Source organism: Chionomys nivalis, chromosome 1 (genome assembly GCF_950005125.1).
Source record: "Chionomys nivalis chromosome 1, mChiNiv1.1, whole genome shotgun sequence".
NCBI classification, from domain to species: Eukaryota; Metazoa; Chordata; class Mammalia; order Rodentia; family Cricetidae; genus Chionomys; species Chionomys nivalis.
The window spans coordinates 90,676,969-90,696,619 of NC_080086.1; the positions used below are offsets into that span (position 1 = coordinate 90,676,969).

The 19,651-nt window shown below is 41.0% G+C and overlaps 1 protein-coding gene across 2 annotated transcripts in view; it reads right to left on the bottom strand.

Annotated features, from left to right (window-relative positions):
* Herc3 (HECT and RLD domain containing E3 ubiquitin protein ligase 3) overlaps nucleotides 1-19,651 on the bottom strand; it is a 101,817-nt gene that overhangs the window by 36,864 nt on the left and 45,302 nt on the right. Inside the window, exons 10-18 of one of the 2 annotated variants that reach the window (XM_057764641.1) lie at nucleotides 17,507-17,631; nucleotides 15,520-15,579; nucleotides 13,734-13,845; nucleotides 13,205-13,394; nucleotides 11,033-11,196; nucleotides 10,804-10,917; nucleotides 3,011-3,031; nucleotides 2,805-2,894; nucleotides 82-252 (exon numbers count right to left, since the gene is read on the bottom strand). In XM_057764641.1, the coding sequence (XP_057620624.1) occupies nucleotides 82-252; nucleotides 2,805-2,894; nucleotides 3,011-3,031; nucleotides 10,804-10,917; nucleotides 11,033-11,196; nucleotides 13,205-13,394; nucleotides 13,734-13,845; nucleotides 15,520-15,579; nucleotides 17,507-17,631 (1,047 nt within the window). Of the gene's footprint in view, nucleotides 1-81; nucleotides 253-2,804; nucleotides 2,895-3,010; nucleotides 3,035-10,803; nucleotides 10,918-11,032; nucleotides 11,197-13,204; nucleotides 13,395-13,733; nucleotides 13,846-15,519; nucleotides 15,580-17,506; nucleotides 17,632-19,651 lie in introns of both variants that reach the window. The other variant, XM_057764637.1, reaches the window with a different exon arrangement.

Below are 19,651 nucleotides of genomic sequence, written 5' to 3' on the forward strand. Positions count from 1 at the left end.
AGTGGTTGCCCACTCTACTCAGTGAGATCTTTGCTGCCATGTGCTCACAAGGGCACAAGAGGGAACACTGAAGGGGCTCACTTTGAGAGGTTTCTTCAGATCAATGTCAGAATGGATGCTCAGCTCTCTCAGGGCATCTCCAACAAGGTGGTTCCTGCGGACATGAAGGACCAGGAAGGGGCTTCTGGCCAGCAGAGGCTCCAGGGTGAGAAGCATGAAGACATTCTGCAGGTTGGCTCCGTTGACTGCCACCTGGAATAGAACAACCAAAGTATTTTGAGTATAGTGCACGGCCTGGAGAGTCTCTGAACCAGATGGCTGACTGCCTTTCCATTTTTTCCTTTTCTTTTACAGGCCACATAAATCTTTCTAATATGGACTCAACAAGATTAGATTAGTTTATGAGTCATATGATCAAATTAACTAGACCCAATAAAGTGATTTCAACTCATTAAGAATAAAGTAACAATAGACTTGAAGAATCATTCTCAAAATAGCAGAAAAAGGAACCAACAGCCACTGTCAAAAGTGTCCATTTCACTAGAAAACCTGCAACTCGAGAATATCATAGCTAGATTCATACGAAAGCAGATATACATATAGGCAGACACAAAACTGAAGAAAGAGAAAAAGAAATGAGAGACAGAAAGACAAACAAAGACATGTCCATTAGCAGGAGGGCTTAGTAGATCTGAATTGCTAATTCGCTAATGTCTCTATATACATTCAAATAAAATAAATTATATTTTATAATAAAATACACATTAAATTAAACTACTAAATAAATCTTTTTGGATTCATTAAAGACAACCAATTTCCATGATTATTCTCTTTTGCTCAGCAAATTGTGGCCCCCACAGTCTAGGGCCTGGTTTTGCATAACTCTTGTGTTAATAACGGTTTTCTATCATTTTAAATGGTTGAGGGGTAATATTTAGAATATAAAAAGTTATAAAAATTCAAGTTTTTAAATATACATAAAGTTTTGCTTTTATTTGGGGTTGTTTTGGTATTCTTAGGTTTGTTTAACTCCATGTTTCTGAGGCTGCCGTCTACAAAAGAGTTAAATGGTTCTTAATGGAAACATGGTCCACAAAGCCTCAAGTGTTTACTAACTGGCAGAAACAGAAAATAGCTAACACTCCAAGTCTACATAAATATACATTGAACATAACATTACTGAACCTGGCATCATGGTACACACCTGTAATCTTAGCAACAGGGGCCTAGAAAAAGGCCAAGATTTCAAAGTAAGCTTGACTACACACTGGCCTGGAAACTAGCCTAGAAAGAAACTCAACACAGGAAGTAAAAAGAAAGATGGGGGAGAAAGAATAAAAAACTACCCCAGAAGATAGACAGAACTGACAGGGCAAACCAACCATTCTCCCAAAAGCAATACAAAGCCGGGCGGTGGTGGCGCACGCCTTTAATCCCAGCACTTGGGAGGCAGAGGCAGGCGGATCTCTGTGAGTTCGAGACCAGCCTGGTCTACAGAGCTAGTTCCAGGACAGGCTCCAAAACCACAGAGAAACCCTGTCTTGAAAAACCAAAAAAAAAAAAAAAAAAAAAAAAAAAAAAAAAAAAGCAATACAGAGTCAATATAACCTATATCAAAATTATTTTTCAGAATCACATTTTATTTTCTATAATATTAAGACAGTTTGCATATTGCACATTAAATAACACTATAGCTGTATGATTTGATATATTTTATGCAGAAGAATGAAGAAAAATATTTCAGTTTACCAAAATATACTCACATAGCTACAGACTCCTCACTTTAGACAAAGATGTCAAAAACATACATTAGAAAAGACACTGCCTATTCAAATGGTATTGGGAAAGTTGAATTATTCACACAAAAAGAAAAGAAAAAAAAAAACCTAGATCTGAATTGCTCATCCCTATACAAAAATCAACTCAAAATAGATCAAAGTAACTTTAACATAAGACTTGAAAAATACTAGAGGAAAGGTAGGTTAAAAAATACTTCAAAATGGAGACACTACCAACAGTTTTCACAAAAAATAACTAAGCATTTACTGACAGAACTGCATGAAAAAGGCTTTCCCAGAGCAAAGCAACAACCAGCTGACAGCAAAGGGACTAGAGGCATAGCTCTGGTTAAGAGCATGGGTTGCTCTTCCAGCGGACCCATGTTTAATCCCCAGCATCTGCTTGACTCCAGGCCCAGGAGATCTGACAAGCTCTTCTGGTCTCATTGGGCACCAAGCATGCATGTGGTGCAGAGACACACATTCAGGCAAATACTCATATATACATAAAATTAAAATAAATAAAACCTTAAAAAATAGCTGAAAGAAATGGGAGAAAATTCCTTGTCAACTATACATTCCACAGGAATACCTTGTATTAGTTTTTTGGTTGCTGTTTGTTATTTATTTGTTTCTTTCTTTATTTGACATAAACTAGAGTCACTTGGGAAGAGGGAGCCTCAACTTCAATTGCTTCTATCATATTGGCTTATGGCCATGTCTGGAGCATTTTGATTAAAGATCGATGTGGGGCAGGCCCTGCTTACTGCGGATGGTACAATCCTTGGGCAGGTGATCCTGGGTCTTTACTACAAACCAGTGAGCAGTGTTCCTCCATGATCTCTGTTCCAGTTCCTGCTAGGAGTTCCTGCCCTGACTTTCCTCGTTAATAGACATGACCTGAGAGTTGTAGATGGGCGTGGCTTGTCCCTTAAAGGGACCAGAAGAATAACAGTAGACACATAAAATAACTGGATGTGAACAACAACAAGAAGTCAAAGGAGGAAATGACCCTGAAAGCGCTACCTGCATCTGTAACTCCGCATCGGTCTGCAGCATTTTGGTCTTGGCTTGGGCATCAAAGATAAAAGGGTAGGCACAAAGGGTTACAGTATCCTAGAAGAAAACATGTCATTGGTATTGTTACAGAACTCTACAGAGAACACTGGAGATACAACAGTATGTTAAAAAAAAAAAAAAAGAAAGAAAAGAAAAGAAAAAGCACCAATTACCTGCATAATGGATGGTCTAGCCTTCTGTGCAAAAAAAAAAAAAAAAGAAAATACTTACTTGAATTATAAAAGCATAATTTTAACTCCCAAATATAAAATATATTTTAACAAATCTTTTTACATTATCTAGTTTTTCAGCCATCAACCTAATACTGTTTCAATAGTTGACAATGTTTTGATAAGAAAAAAAAAGTTGTTTTGATGAACACAGACTCAAAAAAAGAACAAAAATATTAAAAGCAAAATCTCTTAAAAACATAAAAGATTTTCAAAGTCATATACTGAGTCTTCATAATTCACAGACTTGACTGAATTCTCTCTGTAAGCAATGCAACTCCAGTTGGCAGAGTGGCACATGCCTAGCAGCTGTGTGGCTCAGAAGGCCAGCTGAAGGCCAGCCTGGACTACACGGCAAATGTGAGGACAACACGTGGATTCCAGATGAGGGCTGCTTAACATGCAGTACCAGTAACACTTCCTCTGTCTCCTGCACACATTCTTAGAAAAGCAAGCAGTAATACTCACACTAGGTACATATTTTGCCCATCAAAGCTGCTCTATGCATTTGAGGCTGATCCTATGATTTTCATTGTGAGAAAAGTTATAATACACAAATTCAGCCACAATTGAGTGCATGTAACTGGTACATTACAGCTTTTATGTCAGAAAAATAAGGAAAACTTCTGAAAAAAAATGTGTTATTTGTGGAGATCAGGCTGTACACTGCACTGAATTCCTCCACACGGCAGGCAACAGTGCCCTTCCCGTTGTGTCTTGCCTAGGAGAGTCCATTTCACAAAGCAATGGCTGGCTTCATTCTGAGTGTGAACACAAGCCAGGATGACAATGAAGCTGAAGTTTACGTGCCAGTACACGTCACCGCCTGTCTGGCACAGACCATAAAGTGTAGACTGAAAATGACTTATACAGGTACACAACATCTAACAACACAGGTTATTAGCACATCGTGGAATAAAACCATATGCACAAAACCAGGCTCTAGAACTCATCTAACATGACAGTTAGATAAATACAGCGTATTTACCTGGGCCCCACAGAAAGGTTATCTAATAATACAGTGGTAGGGTCCCACTCACTGAGCAAGCACCCTGTGAATGCTCTAAGCGACTCGCAGGCAGAGAGAGCTACCAGCTATTCCTGGGGCTTCGGCTCAGCTCAGCCAGGGCCCATTTTGAGTTGCTCTCTGTCCATCCAGTCATCTGTCCATTTTTCTGTTTACCTGTCTATCTGGACCAGGCCCTGTGCCTCACTCTGATAATCCCACAGCCCTTCAGCTGGGCTTGCTGCTATGACTTGGTCTCAACCCTATGTCTCAGTTCTGCTGGCCTCCAGCAGCAATCCAGCTGGGTATAGCAACACTGGAAGCACCTGTTATACAGTCCTCTGGCCTGAAGGCCTCTGAGCTCTGTGACTTCTTCAACTCTTTTGTAGCCATTATGTAACTTGCATGAAAACTGTGTAAAATATAATCTGGGATTTCACAAGTAATACTAGTAATGAAGACTAGAGGGGAAAAAATCTTGTAATTTGCTAATGGTCAGCTATCATGTGATAGCTAGCTCGTTTGGTCAATTTACAATCTTCAGAAAGACAATCCTTTGGATATATTGGTAATGGTGTCAAAAGGGGAAATGACCCACCCTGGAAGTTGGTCATCATTCTTTGGGGTGAGGTCTTACCAGGATAAAAAAAAAATGAGAATGTCAGACTAGGGGTACAGCTCAGCCTTGCACATATAAAGCCTTGAGTTTGATTCCTAGCACTACATAGACACTATGGTGGTGCCTGCTTACGATCCTGGCACTCAGCGGTAGATACAGGGGTGCATATGAGCTCAAGGTCATTCTCTGATACACACTGAGTTTCAGGCCAGCCTGGATACATACGAAAGTTCCTATCTCAAAAGAGAGACAGAAAGAGAGAGATCTATGACTGAATTCCTGAAAGATGCGGTGGACCCTGCTGCTCCAGCTGCCTTCCTTGGCCACCATGATGGACTGCATCTCTGAACTCCTTTAAGTTGCTTTTTTCAGGCATTCAGTCACAGCGATGTGGAAAATAACCAATAAATGTGAATTTATTGCTATTCAATAAACCAATATGCTAGTAAAACACAAACATATCCATCTATATTTCCAGCGTGGTATGTTCATGACAGTTATGTAATAAATATTAGTAACAGAAACACAAAAGCCAGCAATAAAGAGCATCTTCATCTGCAACAGTTGTCAAAAGAAAAACAATGAACAAATTATCCATGCTTAGAGATATACTGCTGTTGCTTTAATGTCTCCTAGAATGTCCTCTGTTCTTAAATAATTTTCTAAGCGAAATAAAACCACACTCTGAACAAGCTCTTCTTATTGTGTGCTATCACCCAATTTACACCTATCTGTTAATAACTGCACAGGTGGGCTGTAAACGTTCAGCTGTGCAAGCACAGTGAGAAAAGAAAAGGATTTTTTTTCTTTTTTCTTTGCCTGGTAGATACTGTGTTTACTAAGGAAAAAGCCAATACTTCCCTAGCTTGCTGAATGAAGAAGATTGAACAGCAGCAAGAGAAGGAGCTGAGTCATCCCTGAAGGCCTGCGAGAGGCTCAAGCCAGGCCTGGTGGCTGCAGTCCTTATCTACAAGGCTGGCACATTTATTTGGGTGGAGGGGAGACACACTAGCTCACCACACTCAGTCCCTGAACGTCCTAAGCATTTGACTGACTATAATGTTTTCTAATTAATGTGTATATTTAATTTGGTTTATGTACATAATATGAATAAGAACTACACTTCCTTTTGTGTTTATGCATATTTAAATGAAACCATATAACAGCAATAATAACTAAAATCCATTCTATCGACCCTTTAGAACTATATTCCTTTAGGGATCCGAGAGCACTTCTCTGTACCGAGAAACACCAGAGAGACGATTCCAGCCCTGAGAACCAAGTCTGGAACACAGAAGCAGGTCTCACACTCAGGCTAATACAGCAAACTATTTTGAGTTTACCATTGAATTGATCACCTCTTACACAGCTGTTTACCCTGGGCTACCCATTTGCCAAAATGAGTCTCACAAACATAAGGTTCCACGGTACCAGAACAGTATTTTAAGGTCTCTGCCTGCAGCAGATTGCATTTATGGCATAAACTCATTTTTCAAAGCATATGAGACAGCAAGATGCCACGATTTATCAGATCTTGTCTCCGAAGGCCTTTTGCAAACCACTGAATGTCGCACTTGCTGCCCTCTACGGGAGCCTGCAGAGACATTCAGACATTCACTCTGTATGCCTTTTAGTTTGCAAATGAGGATTACGGCATATTATTAGCAAATAATCCACCATTGCTTCTTCTTAAAATGAACAAAATCAGGCACTTCGGAACCATCCCTGTCTGTGCTTTACTCATCGAGGCAGATAACATAGGGCTGTGTTCCATTCTAGCAACTAGCCAAGGTAATGACATGTGTAGGTGTTCAAGAGCTACTTGTGAAAAACAGCCGCTGAAGGCTCCTGATGTGCCAAGCACGGCAGAGGCCCTGCATAACTCTCAGGTCTAAAGAAATTAACTTACCCGACTAAGGCCAAAAGCAGCAGATCAAAGTTGGAAATTTAATCCAGTTCTTTCTTTCTTCCTTCCTTTCTTTTGATAAAGTATTACTATATAGTTCCACTCACTCTATTAACCAGGCAGGTCTTGAACTCACAAAGATCTAGCTGCCCCTGCCTTCCAAAGTGCTGGGATTAAGGGTATGTTCTACCACACCAGTAGAGGGCGTGAGTGCTCACAGATAAGCACTGGAGAAACCAGAAATGTTATTATGACTTGGTGACCTTTGCTATCTATAGAGCCAGACCACACCCAAATCCCCTAGACCTTCATCTTTAATTTGCTTCTCAATCAAGAAAACCCATCCTTAGGGGAGACATCACATGTACTTTATAGCCTGTTGACTTGTATGCCATCTTGGTTAGATACACCAAATCCTAGGCCCTTAGCTATGGAACCCATCTTCATGGTCACATGTACTTTGCTAGTGTTTCAATGCAATCATGCCTTAAACTTACCACGCACATGGGACTGAGATAATTTTTACCAGGGGACCTTTTTTCCAAAATTGTACTGTACTTAAGTGTGTCTAAAACAAACTGTCCTGGTGTCAGACTACAGAAGTTGGAAGCAGCCCGGCTAAGCCGTGCTGAACTGAGCTTCTTTGTTGCCTCTCCACAGCATTTGCAGGGACCTCCCACAGTACCCCTAGACAGTTATTCTAGAAAGGACCATGTGCTTTGTCTTCTCCACTGTGCTAGTACCAGGTTAAGTATTAATACAGCAAACCAATTATTCACTATTTTTATTTTAAAGTGATTAAAATAAAAATTATATGAAATGCCATTAGTATTTAAATCAATACTTCAAGACATCAAGAAATAAGTTTCAATTTCTAATTACACTGTGCCTTCTACAATAGAAAAATTTCTACAGAAAGAATAAAAGGTCACACACTAACTTCAGTTAATCTTCCATCTTGTAGCAACAGCTTTATTTACCAAAGCGGAGATGAAGACTGAGATCCGGTAAGACATCTGTTTATAACACCTGTGCTTATCACAGAGAGAAACTGGTAAAACCAGTCACTTAGGCACGTCTACTCAGACACTGTGGTCATGGCCATTGACATTCTAATAATAACAGTTAAGGAAATGAGAAGAGCTGAATGTCAGGCACGCCACTCTAGAGAAAAATTGTCCCTGGGCCTCTGTGTTCTACCTGCAGATGAGGTAATCACAGGAAATAACTCATCCAGACTCATTTCTGTCGCTAACATTTTATAACTCACAAACTGACCTTTCATAATCTCTAAATTAAGTAGGACTAGAGTCCATTGATGCTCCCATGTCGAAATTCTAATATCAACTCTTTTAAAACTTTTCTATTGAAAAGTATTTTGTTTTTCAAAACAAAAACAAAACCTTACAAAAAATACCAGTGTCCCAATTTTTAAACTTTCCATGAGAAAAAATATTTCCACCATTACTTTGATCATCTATCATCTGACAAAGAAAACTACCTTGGCTATTTAGTTAAATACACTTACGTAAATACTTTTCCTTCAAGATGGCCACAAAACAGCTCAAAAACCACACAGGGAAACTGCCACACCGATGGTGGAGATGAATCTGTGAAAGTGGCAAAGGACTGGCCTCAGATGCATCTCTTACACTAAAGAGAAGGCCCAAACGACCACCTGTTCTCTGGCATTCAAATGTGCAAAAATCCTAAAACCCTCCGTTATCCAGGCCAGCTGCGATTGCTGAGCAGCTTCTGCCATGCCTAGCGGGTAGCAAACAGGAATCCACAGTACCTCGAGGCTATGTCAAACATCATCAGAGTTGAGTTAGGGATGTAGGACATCCTAACACAAGCCATCCTCAAGAAGAGGTGGCTGCAAGGGCTGGGCAGAACATGTAAGAATAGTGAAAACAATGACTAGCAAATGATCCCCAACACCAGGGGTAAATCAATGGGGACGGTGGTACATAAAAAGTCTTATCTAAAAGATGTTCTTCCGGGCTGGAGAGATGGCTCAGAGGCTGGGACACTGGTTGCACTTACAAAGGTCCTGAGTTCAATTCCCAGCAACCACATGGTGGCTCACAACCATCTGTAATGAGATCTGGTGCCCTCTTCTGGCCTGCAGGGACATATGAAGGCAGACCGCTGTATACTTAATAAATAAATTAATAATAAAAAAAAGATGTTCTTCCACTCAGAAATCTGGTGACTCCTAAAAGGCAGCTGTGTGCTAGATCTTCCAAAATCCAAGAAATGCTGCAAGTTTATCTATCAATGTCCAGATATCTAATTCGTGACTCGAAAAAAATAAGTATATAATATAAAGTATAACATCTTCACTATTTTCAAGTGTATTAATAAGCAGTATTAAAGATATTTGCATGCTAGCTAACCAATCGCAGAGGAAACAGGACATGGTGAAGGATAGGTAAAGTCACGAGCCATGTGGCAATATGTAGATTAATAAAAACGGGTTAATTTAAGTTGTAAGAGCTAGTTAGTAATAATCCTGAGCTATTGGCTGAGCATTTATAAGTGATATAAGCCTCAAAGTAGCAATTTGGAAGCAGCTGCTGGGGGGGGGGACTCGGTCTATATACTGGTGACACAGTTTATTAGTTAGGGGCTGAATGAAGTCCTGAGTTAGATACCCAACAAGGCATAAAGAACAGGTGTGGAAGCACACACTAGTAATTCCAGAACTTGGGAAGAGGTGGGGAGGCAAGACAACTAAGGTCATCTTTGGTTATATAATAAGTCTGAAGCTAGTCTGGAATACATGAGATTTTTATCTCAGAAACCAAACAAGGGAGCAGAGAGATGGCTCAGCAGTTAACAACTGGCTGCTCTTGCAGAGGACCCAGGTTCAACTCTCAGGAATCTTATGGCAATTCACAGCAGTCTATAATTCCATTTCCAGATCAAATGCCCTTGCCTAGCTGCAGGTACCAGGTATGAACATGGTGTACAAACATACATGCAGATAAAACATTCAAGCACAAACACTTAAGATAAAAATACTACAAAAACAGAACAAAAATAACCCCTGAAGTGTTCACCCTGTTACACAACAGAATTCTAGAACCATCACATCTCATTAAACTGGAGCCTAAAATGCATTTAAAAACAACTCGCACTTCACATTGTCACCAGACCACCTCTGCCAACCATCAATCCACTGCTTTTATCAATTTGACCACTTTAGATAGTTCGATCTTCCTTCCTTCCCTTCTTCCTTTTTAATGTAGTACTGGGATCATCTAGAGCCCTGAGCATGCTAAGCACACACTTCACCACTAAGTTATATCCCAGCCCCAGATACTTTATGAACCCTTATGATTCTTAGGGTTACCTTAAATACTTCCAAGTTTCAACAACATAAATGTAAATTGAAATACAGGTGTGGCACCAGCATTAAAGCCAAAGACAAGGTATATGGGTTGTCAGAGACCAGCTTCAACAAGGATACTACTTACCAGGATAGGGGCATGGTGATTAGCAAAATAAGTAAAGAGAACAAAGATATGAGGGAAAATAATAAAACAGAAGCATAGACTAGTACCAGGAGAGAGTTTTAGTGACTACTGAAAACCACCCATGTTTAATTTCCATTTGCTTAAATACCTCAACTTCAAAAGGTAGTAGTAAGATAAAAAACTGCATTACCATGATACAAGGAAATGAACAGACCAGCTGAAGATTGCGGGCTACCTTCTTAGTTAAACATTCTGTTGCTAGAACAAGACAGGTAACACACTAGATCAAAACATTCTGTAGGCAAACCACTTCCTGAATGGAATCCATTGTTATCTCCCTAAGGGAATAAGAACTTAGTTGGACCCTTAGATTTTTGTTTGAGGTGGAAACAGATCTACTTCTCTATATGTGAAATACAAGGTCTGGATATTAGCCACACCCATTGACAATAACCTTGAGAGAGTAGAACTCTCTTCTCTAAATCTAGGTGGGACTTTTGTCAGAAGGAATAGAAGTAGGTTCCAACTCTCTGACCTTTGGTCATGGTGGAATGGCAACAACTTTGAGCAAGCTGAAACTCTCTGACCTTCAGACAAGGTGGAAATAGGCTCACATTTTTGGTCCTCCACAATGGGCCAAGTTTACATTTTAAAAACAAACAAAAAAAATACAAAGACACAAAAAGACCAGAGCTTTAAAATATGTTTTACACGAACTCTTACCATCCCTGCTTGATGTAAAAACCACATGAGGTAGTCTTCCTGAATGTCCACCAGACTGGAGATCTCGGGGATGTAAAATGTGTCATACTCCACGTGCTTCACTCTAAGATTTACCTGCCCAAAGCAGAAGATAAGAATAACTGAAACCAAAGAAGTGAGAAGTCTCCCGGAGAACGGCCTGCAGGACACTTCCTCCTATACACCCACCCCTCCCATCCCTGAGGGTTACCTTGTATAATTTCTTCAGCAGCTTGAGAGCTGCAGTCATGTAATTGTTGAAGACCACAGGGATGAGGAATGTCTTCCGTCCCCTCAGCAGATAAAGGACTGCACTTTTATAGAGGTTCACCAGCTTCAAGAAGTATTTTGGGCATGCTTGAGACCACCAGTTATCTTAAGAAAGAAATAAGACATGTTTTAACACAAAACCTCAGGTAAGTATTCTTATGTCTTCTTCCTGACAGCTAAAGCTCCTACAGCTAGAAGATAAATATTAGTCTACAATACAGTTTCCCAAAACTGATTTTAAGAAAGAACCATTGGAACATGTCTGGAGAAAACAGTTGTTCAAGAAGTCCTAAACTTTTAACACCTTTATTTCCTCCTTCTCCCCCACCACCATCTCCCCTTCCTTTTTCTTTCTTAAGTGACTTTTAAGCTTGTTTGTTTGTTTCAGACTCCTGCTGAAGCTTAGTCTGAAAAAGTTCGTGCCAAGGCTGGGTGGGGTCCAGTCACACGCTCTGGACGGCAGGATGATGGCCACACCTACTGCGGCAGCATTCGTGTGCCCTGGTCCTTCCAGCACCCCTCTCACCACTCCTGACATTCTGTAGCAGGGGTGCAAGGGACACCTCATTTTCAAGGGAAGAGAAACCATCCCTTCCTGTTATGAGACATAATTAATGTTTAAGAGATCCGTGATATATATTCTCTCCAGGCGATATCTTCTCATATCCAACCAAGCAGGATTTTATCACTGGATTCTTCAGAAATGAACTTAACCACACTGAAATCCATAAGGTTTTCTTACTTAAAATATTTCACTAAAAATTAAAATGGGGAGGGGGGACGGCTGCTGAGGAGACGGCTCAGTGTTAAGAGCACTGACTGCTCTTCCAGACCCAGGTTTTATTCCTAATACCTACACTGCTGCACACAACCATCTGAAATTCCAGTTCCAGGGTACTGATGCCCTCTTCTGGCCTCTACGGCACCAGGCAGGAACATGGTACACAGACATACATGCAGGTGAAATAAACATAAAAAAAACTTTAAAAAGCTAAAGTGGGGAAAGAATAAAAAAAATGGACAAACTATAGATAGCTGTTAGATTTGTGTGCAGACATGTATTGTGTTCACTCTACTTTGAGAATTTCTCTAAATTTGAACTGTAAGAAATAAATTAATTACAAAATTGAATAATCCTATTCAGTTTTGTTATCTGACCTGGAAAAATAAAAAGAAAAATTAAAAAGCCAAAGCTTTAAAAAGTCTGACAAAATGTATTAAAAACTGTCACCCCTCTATTTTACATTTATTAGAAACATCTAAGAAAACACGCTCTGAACAGCCCCTGATCTTGGAAAGCATTAAGTCCTAATGTATTACTAAGCCATTCATTATGACTTCTGGATTCATCTCTTGTATGAAGGTGGAAGCAATGGGGAAGCCAGAGGCAGGTCTGTTTGCTTGAGGGAAAGCCATGCTCCAGGGATACTCAGGCCATCTGAACCACAGAAGCTACCAAGCCGCGACAAACACCTGAAAAAATTACCAAGGGAAGGAAAAAAAGTAAAAGGCCAGGTGACAGGTTTCTGCACCGGATCACTAAAAACGTCTCGGGCGCTACTCCAGCAGAGACCCTCTCCAGCTCGCTGAGGAACGGAAGGTTCATATCTCAGCAAAGTGTCCGGAGCCTGCAAAAATCAGTGTGGACTCAACTGTCCTAAAAAAGAAAAACAAAACAAACATTCCGTAAGTCCTCACCGGGTCACTCTGTCTCTCCTTTCTTGGAGATCTCTGCATCCCAAAAGCTGTCCATTTGGTCCCACCCCCTAAAGTCAGTACTGCAGATGAATAGACAGACAGATAATAATATTCGAGGCATTACAACTGCAGGCAAATGTGTGTGGGGGGATAAATTAATGTTGAATAACCTAACATTATAAATACCTCAAAATTGGGATTAATCTGTCATGAATCATTTCAAGTTGAGTTAAATAACAGTTCAGTTCACCCAAACTGCAAACAGGGTTAGCTAGAAATCAACAGCAAAGAAAGAATTAAATGGTAAAGCTATTAAATGGCAACAAATAGAGGGTTAGAGCTCAGTCCAAAGAGTCAGCTGACAAAACAGAGTACGGAAGTCCAAAACCAGTGGTATTAAATTTGATGAATTTACCTAATACTTTGCTAGGATTTGTATCCAGCCGAAGAATGGCCATCGCCAGCGGAATAGTCAGTGTTATGTAATACTTAGAATCCTGAAGCAGGGGAAACTCCGGTAGTATTAAATAGATTCTCATCGCTTCGACATCTGGGGGTGAGCTTGACAACTGGGGGATGAGGCAACTTTCAAAGCTGTTTAGTATCTGTAAGAAAGAAAAAAGAAGTATGAGAAATGTAAACATATCTGAGACTTAAATAACTCGCCTCCAAATTCCTAAGTCATCTGATGCACTCACAAGTCTTGGTTACTCATTGGGCACTGGGCAAAGAGTAGGTGCCAGGCTCTGGTTCAGACTCCCAGCCTCCCACCCAGAGATCTGGTTCTTTAGAGAGTTAAGCAAAATATAGCCCAGCGCCCAACACTAGCATATTCACAAGATTAAGGCTTGTACGAGACTCTGCCGTTTCACCTTGCTGTCCCTTTTACCGTCAGAGCTGAACTCTTGTGTGTGGCCGGTGTTTTGTAAGTGCGAGCGACCCACCTGCTCCAGAATCATGGCGTGCTGAGAGTGCATCAGCTTCTCAAATAAAACCCGAGTGGAGTTCAGGTCGATCCCGGGGATTTGGGGGCTGGTCTTAAAATGCTCATCAATTCTAAACAAAAAAACAAAAATCCATATGTAATAAAAGAAAGAGCAATCAAACACTGATAAAAAACTGTAAGTAGTTAATCAGCTTATCCATTCTCAGCAACTTTAAACTTGATCCAGTAGACAAAATACTACAGAACACTAATTTGGGAGAAAAAAAAAAAAAAACAGTAGAATGAGCCTAACAGCACTTTTACTTGCCCCAGTTTGGTTTGCACTCCCCCAAGAAGTGAGGATGGACTCACTACCCCCAATCCTCACTCAAATCCTACTGTCAGCTGATTACTACCAGAGAAAAGGGGCTTTTCGTTAATGTGTGGTCCCTGGTAGCTCAACCCAATCATGCTCCAGGGATGCCCCCATCTCCGTGTGTATATAGGCAGCACGAATTCGGAGAGTGAGTGGGTGGGGACAAGCGTAGATCTGGAAGGAGTTGGGGAGATGCGGGGGTTAATATGACCAACATACTCGTACACTTGTATAAAATTTTCAAAGAATTAACTTAAATGTATTAAAGAAAATTTTCACTAATCAAGCGTTGAGAGACTGGGGAAATCACAGAGTACTGAAGTCTAACTGCTATACTTAAAATATTTTTTGATTGTGTATATTAATTATACATGGTACTCTTTTACAAGGGACATTTTCATACAAGCATATGCTGTGCATTGAAATGCCCACTCCATCCACCTCCCTCTGCCCCCCACAACCACTCTTGCTAGTCCCCTTCAATGCTATAATTTGCATTTTGACTCTTTGCTTAATGGAATGTGTAGAAGGCCTACAGAATCATTGGGTGATGGCAAAGCACTCAGAAGGTGAGCCATAGTGTAAGGAAGGGGGGTCACTGGATTGGTACCCTTTAATACCGCATCTTCACCCTCTCCTCCCCGGCAACCAACATAGGTGAGTAGCCTCTACTTGGAATCTCCTACCATGATGGATTTCTTCACCACTGGTCCAAAAAAAAAAAAAAAAAAAAAAAGCGGCAACCCGACCACTGGGTGAAAATGTAAAAACACACCCAAGGTAGGCATGCATGTCTTTTTCAGTTATGGCAAGAATTCGTTACAGTAACAGAGACCTGATTGCATACTCATCTTAACATATCATTAACTGGTCAGTGGCTGAAAAACACTATGAAATGACAGGGATTGAATTCGCCAAAGCTCCTAACCCTTAGCAAGACCATTCTGCTACATGAGCTTTCTGACGGGCATCTGCAGAAGACATGGGCTAAAAGAGACATCTTATTTGCTGCCTCTGGTTCTGGTCAGAGATGAGCCTAAATCCAAGTAGCCCCTGAATGAAGCCTCCCTAAAACATCTTCATTTCTCATTCCGGTAGAAATGAAAATTACCTTAGCAAACAACAGGAATAACTTAGGAATGACTTAGAGAATTCTGATTTTAAGAACAAATAATAAACAGATGCGGGGAGCAGTACTTTAGGAATCTCCTGAGGGACAGTTGCTCTCTGCACATCTGCCAGTGGGAGTGAGTAAAGACAGCCACCCTGGGGTCCTCTAATACATCATTACTGGACATTTCAATTGTATGCAAATGTCAGCTTTTCCCCTTCAACTAAAACCAAATACTATTCGAAAGAAAAGTTTCCCAGCCTTTGGTGAGTATTTACATGGCACATGGGTTTGTGAGCTTCTATCTAGGTCACTTACTTTTTTTCCAGAAAACTTCCATTCCAACAAGCTGCCGAAGACAGTATCTGAACGACACCGCTATGTAAGACAGAAAGAGGAGAGATGTCTTTCAGAATTACAAATCAGTACTTATAAAAGCATCAGCAGCAAGCCAGTCATCTGATTAGCCAGGCCCTTAGGCCATCAGGGCACCTTCACTCCTCTAGCAGGCGCATACCCGATTCAGAGAACAGGTTTCGCCTGCATTTCGACAAGAACAACTGTCCCACAGGTGGTAGATCTCTTTGAAAAGTGTCAAAACCTGGAATAGAAATGTTGCCTCTAACAAAAAACCTGGAGATTCTCTTACCACCATTTCTAAAACAACAAGAACAACAACGAAATAAAACAAAAAGTGAGCTGTTATTTCCCAAGTACATTAGTTAATAAACGCCGGGCCATGTCTTCCTATTGTTTTGACCATCCGAGAAAGACGAGTAAAGACTTACTCCTATTGCCTAAATTCTGCAGAACCTGTAGCAGTACCTGCTTTCTGAGGACTCAGGACTGCCACAGAAGACAAGGGGTAGAACAAGTAAATGACTAGGAGAAGACTACGATGGTTTAACTAGAACAGTCCCCACAGACTCACATGTAGGGCTGCTTGGCCACTATTAGGGGGTGTGGCCTTGTTGGCAGAAGTGTGTCACTGTGGGGGTAAACTTTGAGGTCTTATATGCTCAGACTATACCTAGTTTGGGACACAGACTCCTTCTGCTGCCTTTGTATCAAGATATAGAACTCTCGGCTCCTTCCCCAGCACTATGGGTGCCTGCAAGCCACTGCTCCTTCCATGAAGATAATGGAGTAAACCTCTGAAAATGAAAGTCACCCAATTAAATGTTTTCTTTTATAAGAGTTGCCATGATCATGGTGTCTCTGCACAGCAAAAACAAAAGAAAGCAACAATAACAAAAATCAGAGACCATAGTAATTTCTCTTGGCTATAGACTTTGGATGAGGTGAACTCTTTAGAGGTGATCTCCTCTGGCGTCATTTTATAAGGAAACAGAAGTACTGGTAAAGCCTATGCTTACGGCTGTCCACCACTCAGCAGCCTGACCTCTTGTCCTTCCTTACTACTCCTCACTACCCACTAGTCTCTGCCCCTGAGCAATGCTGACCACAGGAGACGTGACGCCAGCTGTTGCAGGGCGGGCCTAGGCAATTGCTTCAGCAGTCTAGATCATAAAGCAAGACCCACCATGCATCTCTCAGGACAGCCGGCTTTCTTATAGATTGATTTATTTGTTTTCATGCATGAGACTACAGGACAAACAGGGAAACGCTGCTCAAAGTCAACAAAAATCTATAACAAAATGTACAGAAAACTATTTTCATTTAAAAACTAACACTCAACAAAAGCCTCATGTTTTTAATGTGCCTTTCCACCAGAAATCTTTTGAATTATCTTTTCAACTAATCACATTAAATGACAAAACTGTAGTTACTGAAATTAGTTAAAAATAAAAGGCTGTTAAGATTCAAGATTCTTAGCAGGTGGTGGTGGTACATGCCTTTAATCCCAGCACCCTGAAGGCAGAGGCAGGTGGATCTCTGTGAGTTTGAGGTCAGCCTGGTCTACAGAGTGAGTTACAGGACAGCCAGGGTTAGAAGATTCAAGATTCCTTGACATAACAGTGTGAAGAAAACCCTTTCTATAGGCAACAAAATACAGAGAGCCCTCAGCAAAGAGACCAACCCAGGTCTTCCTCCATGGGATTTCAAAGATCTTGCAATGAGTAAGTCAAGCTGAGGAGTGAGAATTGGTGCGCAAATCACTGTGTTAATGGGGGTTGCTAATGAGATGAGGCCCCGAGTAAATTTACAAGAATGATTCCATAAATGCAAAACTCCACTTAAATTCACAACCTCTGTAGGTGCAGAGAAGAATATCAGCCACGAAGCAAGAAAATTCCAGTGAGATTTGGAAGAAGCAAAATGAAAGCAGACAGCAATTACATACTTGATTGTATTTGCGTTGTTGTGTTCTGAGAGTTTTTGTCTCCAAAGTGCAATGGTTTCGTCATTTATCAAGTTGGTATAATGTGTTTGGTTCACAGTCCTGAAGTCAACAGCAGGAGAAGAATTCTGGAGAAATAACAAGAGAAAAGAGAAACGATAGACACGGATCTCTTCTCATCTCCTTCCCCAATGGTCTCCACATTGTCCTTCATGAACTGAAGGCACTGGTGGCTCTCCCTTGGAGCAGACACATGTGCCCACTACTGCATCTGGGAGGATCTGCCCTAGGCCATTGCTCCTCTTTACTATACTTGGTGGCAGGTAGCCACGGTACAAAAACATCACTCCCTTGCCTTAACTTTGGGGTACCACACCAGACTGTGTGTGTGAGACCTCCTTTGCAAGTGACCGAAACCCAACATTTCCCTCCATCAAGCCCTGTCTCCTTCACCCCTGAGTAGGTGTTTTTAGAGAGTCCATTTCAACTCAATGACCACTTTTCTAGGTCTCCTTTCCCTTGCTCTGAGTCACCAGACCACAGAGGTGGTTACTTGCCATAATTGTTCACTCTACTCCAATAAAATGTAGCATAAAATGTTTAAGCCAGACATGACAGTACATGCCTGTAATCCCAGCGCTTGGGAGGTGAGGAGAGGGAGGAGAATCAATAGTTCAAGATCATCCCCAGCTACAGAGTGAGTTCTCAAGGCCAACCTGGGTTACCTAAAACTGTGCTTAAATAAGTTTTGTTTTTTTTAAAAAAAAAAAAAAGCAGAATTTACTTATAAATCTATAGTGTAAGAAATTTATGAAAATTTAGTGTCACATGATTTTTTACTGCTTGTGTGTGTGGTGCATGCCCTTTGTGTTCTCACATGTGCAGGTTTATGTACAAGGTGTGCGCACATATTCAAGTACAACCATGTGTCCACCAGAGGTTGATTTGGTCACTCATCCTTGATTGTTCTCCACCTGGAAACAAGGTCTCTCAAGTAAACCTAGAGCTCACCACTTGGCTAGTCTAGCTAGCCTGCTTGCTCCAGGGAGCCTCTGTCTCCACCTCCCAATGATGGGATTAATGCCACACCCACCTGGCTTTTACAAGGGTTCTGGGGATCTGAACTCTTGTCCGCACACTTGCAGGGCAAGCATTTTCACTACTGAGCCATCTCCTCAGCCCCAGTGACTCTTAATTTCTGGCTTCAAGTATATACCTACAAACTTATGAAAAAAAGTATCAAAAAGGATGTTAATAATAGCTTTGAAAATCCCAAACACTGTCCACACTGTACGTCCTTTCTTTAGTGATACTTATTTTTAAATTGATTTTTTTTGTATGCATGCGTGTTTTGTCAGCATGCCCATTGCCCACAGAGACCAGAAGAAGGCACTGGATCCCCTGGAACTGGAGTTGCGAGGTTATCAGTTACCATGTGGGTGCTGGGAACTAAATCTGGGTCTCTGGAAAAGCAGCCAGAAGGTTTTTAACCACTGAACCATCTCTCCCACTCCAACCCCAGTGATTTTTTTTAATTACAATGATGTACTAATTTGTGCGTACGTGCATGAGTGTGTGCACGTGTGCGATGGCTCATGTGTGAGGTGTGAGGACAGCTCACAGGAGCCGGTTCTTTCCGTCTACCATGTTGGTCCCACGCACAGAACTCGTACTGTGCACTTAGTAGTCACACCCTTGCTCTCTGAGCTGGCTCACCGACCCATTTAGTGGCATTTTAAAGAAATATTGAAAGTACTTTCACTTGCTAAACGTGCTTGTTTTCAGCTTTTTTCTCCCACACTTCTTTATAATCCAGAACTACAAACAGTTGACAGTGTTTTCTGCCTTCTAAAGGAAGGAAAAGGAAGATCTAAGCAGTCAAAGCCATTAATTCATAGAATAAACAGTTTTCTCCTTTGCTCTTGCATGTAAAATAGAGCACTCAAATGAAACTTGCTGGTTGTACTTCACAGATGTGAGTTGGCATTATACAGAGAAAGGAAAGCCCTGCAACCCTCATCAGATCATCTGGTTCTAGATAACTGTTCTATAAAGAAGGACTACAGACATATACCAAAAGAACAAACATAATACTAAAACATCAAAGAAACTCTTAAATCAACATGGACAACTTGAACACACACCCAG